This window comes from Clupea harengus, chromosome 7 (genome assembly GCF_900700415.2).
Source record: "Clupea harengus chromosome 7, Ch_v2.0.2, whole genome shotgun sequence".
Lineage (NCBI taxonomy): Eukaryota > Metazoa > Chordata > Actinopteri > Clupeiformes > Clupeidae > Clupea > Clupea harengus.
Window position 1 is genome coordinate 28,677,273 of NC_045158.1, and position 7,500 is coordinate 28,684,772.

Sequence of the window (7,500 nt, forward strand, 5' to 3'; positions counted from 1 at the left end):
ACTACTACTACTACTACTACTACTACTACTACTAATGCTACTACTACTACTACTACTATTAATTACTACTACTACTACTACTACTACTACTACTAATGCTACTACTACTACTACTACTACTATTACTACTACTACTACTACTAATGCTACTACTACTACTACTACTACTATTACTACCACTACTACTACTAATGCTATTACTACTACTACTACTACTAATGCTATTACTACTACTACTACTACTAATGCTATTACTACTACTACTACTACTACTACTACTATTTCGTGTTCTTTTTCTTCCTCCTCCTTATTCAAATTCTTTATTGTGCAGACATACAGTGAAATGGAAGTGCATGTGTACACACCAACTCTTTTTTCCCGCCCCCTTTCTCTCCCTCTGTGCTGAAGCATCTTTGGGTCTTTTCCAGTGGTCTCCTTGGTGACCACATCTCTGCTGTCTTTGACACGCTGGTACATTTTTCACAAAGTGACAAGGCGGCCGAGAGAGCAAGGCAGAGAAATAGCATTGCGGTGTATATCAATCCGACGAGGAATCATTCTCTCCCGAGTAAAATATCAGCCTTTCCGTGGGGATGCAAGATCACGCCCTGCATCTGAAAGCCACCGATGTCCACTTAAGCACTGATGCCATCTGTGCCTGTGTCCACCCCCCCACCCCTCTCCCCACCCCACCCCCACTCCACCCTGTGGCCATGCTTTTATGGTCCCCGTTATTTTCGCCCCAATTCGGAATGCCAGGACACTGTGTGACTAAGTCATCAGGCCCACTCTCCCAGCAGGGTGTGTGTGTGTGTGTGTGTGTGTGTGTGTGTGTGTGTGTGTGTGTGTGTGTGTGTGTGTTTACCAGCAACACTGAGAACACTTACCCTCGTTTTCCTCCTTATATCTCTCAGCTCACACCTCTTTTGATAGATCCATCTATCTATCTATCTATCTATCTATCGATCGATCTTTCTATCTATCTATCTATCTTTCTTTCTATCTATCTATTCTATCTATCGATCTTTCTATCTTTGTATCTTTCTATCTATCTTTCTATCTTCCTATCTATCTATCTCTCTCTATCTATCTATCTATCTATCTGTAGAGAGAAGCAGAGAGGTAGGCTGGAGGAGAGTTTTTTCAGAAGATCCATTTTAAGTGCTAACATCCTGTAAGGCAGGTGAAAGCAAGGCAAGAGTGCGAGCGAGAGCGAGAGCGAGAGCGTCGTTATGTAGCCGAGTGGAACAGAGAGGGGAGGGCTCTTCCTGTAAAAGCCGACCCGAGACGCTGGAGGAGAGAACGGGGGAAACAAGCGACTCTCCCCTCTATAATTTATGACCAGAACAGCGAAAACAGGAGACTACACAGGGTGAAGCACGGATCGTTCTCCGTTCCAATGTACAGCATGAGTAGACATTCTGTGGTGGAAACAGCTTTTATTCCTTAGACTGGTCTTATATAAGAAACTATTTGAAACACATTTTGGATGAATTATCGCACCATCTTTTCCGTAGACTTTGGATTCGTTTGATTACATATTAAATAAAATATCTTCAGTATTTTTTTTTTTTTTTAAATGTCACAAGTCGCCTCTGTGGATATACAGTGTACATATGTGTCTCTGAGTCAGCTTCTAATTTACTGGAGACTTTAAACCAATTAATTATGAATTATCACCATGACGTAATAGATGCATAAAACAAACAGACTAGCTCACCACCAGTCTCTTAAGTGTATGCCTGCTGCGGAGGGAGTAGATGACAGTATTATCTCTGTCAACATACCTCCATAAGTTTCATCAACATAGAAAGGGATCTTTGTGGTAGCTGTCACCACGGTAACAGTTCTCTCGGTGGTTGAAGTCATCTCCATGGCAACCTCCTGTGTGGGATTTGAGTAGACTCAAAGACTCTGACATGCTGATGGATGGCAATATGTTGTATGTTCTGGTACATATGTTAATTATGAAATTATGATAGACTTACAGGAAATGCCACCGCTTGTGTTCATATTCTTATATTTAAAAAAAAAAATCAAATAAAAACTGTTAATATAGTTGCTTGATATGATATTGATTGAAAAACACAACACCATCTATTTCATTGTCATAAGATTCTTAATAAGATTGCTAGTAATGTGTTGTACATGTAAGATTCACTGGGAAGACATTTAATAACATATTTCTAAGTATTAATAAAATATTTCTTTCCTATATTGAAGTGTTATGGATCCCAATGGCTAATGCTGCTGTTAAATGTTAGAGGATGCCATGCTTTGTGCTGCATGAACTGGTGAACACATTCAGTTCCATAGTAACATTAGCAGTGTATGTATATGGTCTGAAGTATTTTACAGTATTTTACAGTGTGACATGACTGTATTAATGAATGTTTACCTACTCAAAAATGAGCAATGCTACATCATGAATGAGTCATTGCTTCAGGCTTGCGTGTTGTCAGAAATAAATCCAAATTAAATGCTTTCATGCTTAGATTGTGTATATGTGTTAGGGGTGTGTGTGTGTGCGTGTGTGCGTGTGTGTGTGCTGTAACCTGACTTGTGTATGCTTAGATCGTGTATATGTGGTAGGTGTGTGTGTGTGTGTGTGTGTGTGTGTGTATGTGTTAGGTGTGTGTGCTGTAACCTGACCTGTGTATGCCTAGGTATCTCCTGTACCTGCAAATCAAGAGGGATATATACCATGGCCGCTTGCTGTGTCCATTTGCTGATGCAGCATACCTTGGAGCATGTATTGTGCAGGGTGAGTGTGTGTGTGTGTGTGTGTGTCTGTCTGTGTGTGTATGTATGTGTGTGTGCATGTGTGTGCGTGTGTGTGTGTGTGTGTGTATTTGTAAATTATTTGTAATGTATCTGTATGTCCACATTGATATACATGAGTGTGGAGGCTAATGTATGCGCATATTTGGAAATAGCAGCTGCAGATTCTTCAGGATATAGAGAAAAACATCAGATTTCTCATACTCTGTGTGTCTGTGCCTCTAGCGGGGGTAAGGTCTTCTTATATACATGAGCTTAAGTAAAGAGTTAGGTCAATGTAGGTCAAAATCATATGTAATATATATAATAATAGTTTGCTTGATTTATTTTTTTTTTTCATCTTGACTTTTTCCAGCCACTCAGTCTTTTATCATTTGGAGTCATCTGTCATTTTTTACAGTAGTGCATTTACATTGGTACTGGATAAAACATTTTTTTTTAATTCCTCAAGTTTGTTAAGATTTTCACACAGAACAGAGGGTCCATAAAAGGAGAGTCTGGCCCACATTACCATTAGCACATGTAGCATACAGAGCAATAGTCTGCCCACATTACCATTAGCATACAGAGCAATAGTCTGCACACGTGTGTCGCCACATAGCAGAGCAGCAGACAGGTTGTGAATAGGGAGGGGCTGTCATGTAGTCTGTGACTCGTGGGTGGACCAGAAGCCTTATCTTTAATCAGTTTTACCACCCATGATCAGAAGCCTTTTCTTTAATCAGTTTTACCACCCACGACCAGAAGCCTTATCTTTAATCAGTTTTACCACCCATGTAGATGAGCATGACGGGGCAAGTGTCCCTCGTTAGGCTGCTAATTAAGTGAGCGTTTGGAGAGGCTCATTACTGAGCCACAACAAGGCTAATTAAGAAGCGCTAGCCCTCTCCCCCTCCCTGTCTAACCTCTCTCTCTCTCTCTCTCTCTATCCCTCTTTCTATTTAACCTCTCTCTATCTCTCCTTCTATCTAAACTCTCTCTATCCCTCTTTCTGTCTAACCTCTCTCTCTCTATCCCTCTTTCTGTCTAACCTCTCTCTATCCCTCTTTCTGTCTAACCTCTCTCTCTCTATCCCTCTTTCTGTCTATCCCTCTCTCTCTCTCTCTATCCCTCTTTCTGTCTAACCTCTCTCTATCCCTCTCTCGCTCTCTATCCCTCTCTCTCTCTCTCTCTCTCTATCCCTCTTTCTGTCCAACCTCTCTCTCTCCCTCTTTCTGTCTAACCTCTCTCTATCCCTCTTTCTGTCTAACCTCTCTCTCTCTATCCCTCTTTCTGTCTCACCTCTCTCTATCCCTCTTTCTGTCTAACCTCTCTCTACCCCCCTCCCTGTCTAACCTCTCTCTCTCTATCCCTCTTTCTGTCTCACCTCTCTCTATCCCTCTTTCTGTCTAACCTCTCTCTACCCCCCTCCCTGTCTAACCTCTCTCTATCCCTCTTTCTGTCTCACCTCTCTCTCTCTCTCTCTCTATCCCTCTTTCTGTCTTTCATCTTCTCTCCTCCCAGCTGAGTTGGGAGACCATGACCCAGATGAGCACCCGGACGACTACATCGCTGACTTCAAGCTCTTCCCCAAACAGACCCTGAAGCTGGAGAGGAAGATCATGGAGCTCCACAGGGTTGAGCTGAGGTGAGGGATCCATCCCAGCACTTACAACTGTGGTGTCTAAAATATACACACGCGGCCCCATCTAAGCAGGAGTCGAACAGCAGATGGTGGATTCTCCAGTACGAATTTATTGCAGATCTTAAACCACAATAAGAGAAAGTTCTAGAAAAGTTTCTGACAAAATGAACCACATTTAAAACCTAACCTGACACTCCCACTCCAGCCCTAAATGGCTGACCCTGTAACCAATCAAATCAAATCATGACCTCTAACCTGACACCATCCAATCAGAAAGCTTAGAATGTGTATAATGACCCACCCCTCTATCCAGTGGGCCAAACCCTTTTTTTTTAATCGTGTTGTGTATGTGTCTGACCCTTAAACTAAGTCAATTAATTATCTGACATTCCTTCTGAATCATATTTAAATATCCCACACAACCCAACTAGAAAGTTCTAGAAACAAAAAGTTGGCCTCATAGCCCTAACCCTAGGTAAAGGAGGTAAAGGTGAAGCCTTATTCACAGGCTTAACCCTTGACCAGAGATGGCTGCAAACAAATGAAGTGAAACAAATGAAGTGCTCTACAACTGTCTTACAGCAAACTTTACTAACCATAACCTCACTTAAAACTACATTTTAGACTGAGTTTGTGCAGCTTAAAAATACTGCAGTCCTGATAACTCGTGCTTCTGAAGCTTAATAGCTGTCATATGAGTGTACATTAAACCTTTATTTAATCCAACACCTCCCTGATTGCATTGTGCTGAAAGTAGCAGAATATTAGGATATGCTATTAAAAAAATCCTCACAGTTTGGTGTGTGTGTGTGTGTGTGAGAGAGAGGGGGGGGGGGACTAAGTGAGTGTGTTAGAGAATGTGTGTGGTGTGTGTGTGTGTGTGTGTGTGTGTGTGTGTGTGTGTGTGTGTGTGTGTGTGTGTGTGTGTGTGTGTGTGAGGCAGAGAGAGATCATTATGATATTGGGTTTCAGGGCTGGTTTACGTCACCATGGTTTATCCTGTACGGCTTTGGGAGTGTGCTTGACAGGTCTTTAAATAACATCAGTAAATACTGTGAGAACAAGAGAACAGAACAGCCTGGGCAGTCTCTATCATTATCATCTGTTGTGTGTTTGTATGCATCTCTACATCGTAATAGACCGAAAGGCATCGTATTATACCATTGCTGACTTAAAGAAGCCTTCACTTCCTTAATTATGCCCATTCTTTGTTTATCAAAGACATTCATTCCCGGTTAGTTTTTCATGTAGATTCATGTGAAGTTTGCAAAAGCGTTGCTCTGTATTGTGTGTGTGTGTGTGTGTGTGTGTGTGTGTGTGTGTGTGTGTGTGTTGTGTGTGTGTGTGTTCTGTTCGTCGTTGCATAGTGAGTTTTGTTGTCTTCTCATGAGTGTGTTGTATGTAGACGTCGTGTTTCTCAGCTGTGTGTCTTCCTCCTGAGCAGGGGTCTGAGCGCTGTGTGTGTGTGTGTGTGTGTGTTGTGTGCGTGCGTGTGTGTGTGTGTGTGTTTTCCTCCTCCTCCGCAGGGGTCTGAGCGCTACTATGGCCGAACTCAACCTCCTCCAGAGGGCCTACATGCTGGACACCTACGGGGTGGATCCACACCCGTGCAAGGTACGCCACACCTGCACCAGGAGGGGAGGGAGACGGTACCTGGGACAGAAGGGGGGGGGGGTGCGGTACCTTGGACAGAAGGGGGGGGGGGGTGCGGTACCTTGGACAGAAGGGGGGGGGGGGGGGGGCGGTACCTGGGACAGCAGAGGAGGGAGACGGTACCTGGGACAGAAGGGGAGGGAGACAGTACCTGGGTCAGAAGGGGGGGGAGACGGTACCTGGGTCAGAAGGGGGGGGAGACGGTACCTGGGACAGAAGGGGGGGGGGGGGGCGGTACCTTGGACAGAAGGGGGGGGGGGGGGCGGTACCTGGGACAGCAGAGGAGGGAGACGGTACCTGGGACAGAAGGGGGGGGGGTATTTACTTCATGATTTAGCATTCAGTGGAACATTGTGACACTGACTGTACCACAAGCTCAAGGCCATATTTGACATATTTTCCTTAAGAAGACCCTGAAAAGAGCAAAAGACACAAATGTTTGCATATCCTTGCATGATGTCTCCATATATTGTTGCACAATGTTATGAACATGAGCCATTTTGAAACTGCTAATCCAGCTGCTGGTGAGAGTAGCCTGAACACACACGTCCCATTCTGTCATTGACCGTGTTTGACATGTTTACAAGTGGACATTAGGTGTGTGTGAGGAAGGATAGGTGTGTGTTCTGGCCTGTCCTTATGACCACATGAAGCTGAGCGAGGCCATTTGCACTGGGTTCAGAAGCTCAGAGCTGAGACTTGATCTGCTGTGTCACTACACCCCCTTATCTCTGCCCCAGGGGTCCGCCCTTGTCTGAGAGACTCAGGCCCAGTGTCTTCCCAAAGAGACTCTATAGGAACTGTGTCCCTGTGTCTTCCCAAAGAGACTCTATAGGAACTGTGTCCCTGTGTCTTCCCAGAGAGCTCTGTAGGAACTGTGTCCCTGTGTCTTCCCAGAGAGACTGTAGGAACTGTGTCCCTGTGTCTTCCCAGAGAGACTCTGTAGGAACTGTGTCCCTGTGTCTTGGCCGTGACCTCTCAGGCATATTTAAGAAAGGGCGCTCTTCTGGGACGTTTCTAGACTGCAGTGTGTGTCCTGGCCCGGCATACGCAGTGCATTTACACCAGCCAAGGCTCCAACACTTAGTGTGATTGCGTTCTGGTTCCTCTCTTATTTTAGGTGTGTAAACATCACAAGTATTGTAATGAGTTTGTGCATTGTGTATGCCTATTGTTGCACTTACTCTTACACACATGCATATGTCCACACACACACACACACACACACACACACACACACACACACACACACGGACACGGACACGGACACACACACACACACACATACACACACACACACACACACACACACACACACACACAGACACACAGACACACAGACACACACACACACACACACACACACACACACACACACACACACACAGACACAGACACAGACACACACACACACACAGGTCTTTACTCAGTGTCAGTTGTCC

At 44.4% G+C, this 7,500-nt stretch overlaps 1 protein-coding gene across 2 annotated transcripts in view; it reads left to right on the forward strand.

The window, feature by feature from the left end:
- frmd3 (FERM domain containing 3) overlaps positions 1–7,500 on the forward strand; it is a 55,112-nt gene that overhangs the window by 27,346 nt on the left and 20,266 nt on the right. For both annotated transcript variants that reach the window (XM_031571057.2, XM_031571058.2), the window contains exons 5-7: positions 2,667–2,764; positions 4,285–4,408; positions 5,932–6,019. In XM_031571057.2, the coding sequence (XP_031426917.1) occupies positions 2,667–2,764; positions 4,285–4,408; positions 5,932–6,019 (310 nt within the window). The remainder of the gene's footprint in view (positions 1–2,666; positions 2,765–4,284; positions 4,409–5,931; positions 6,020–7,500) is intronic.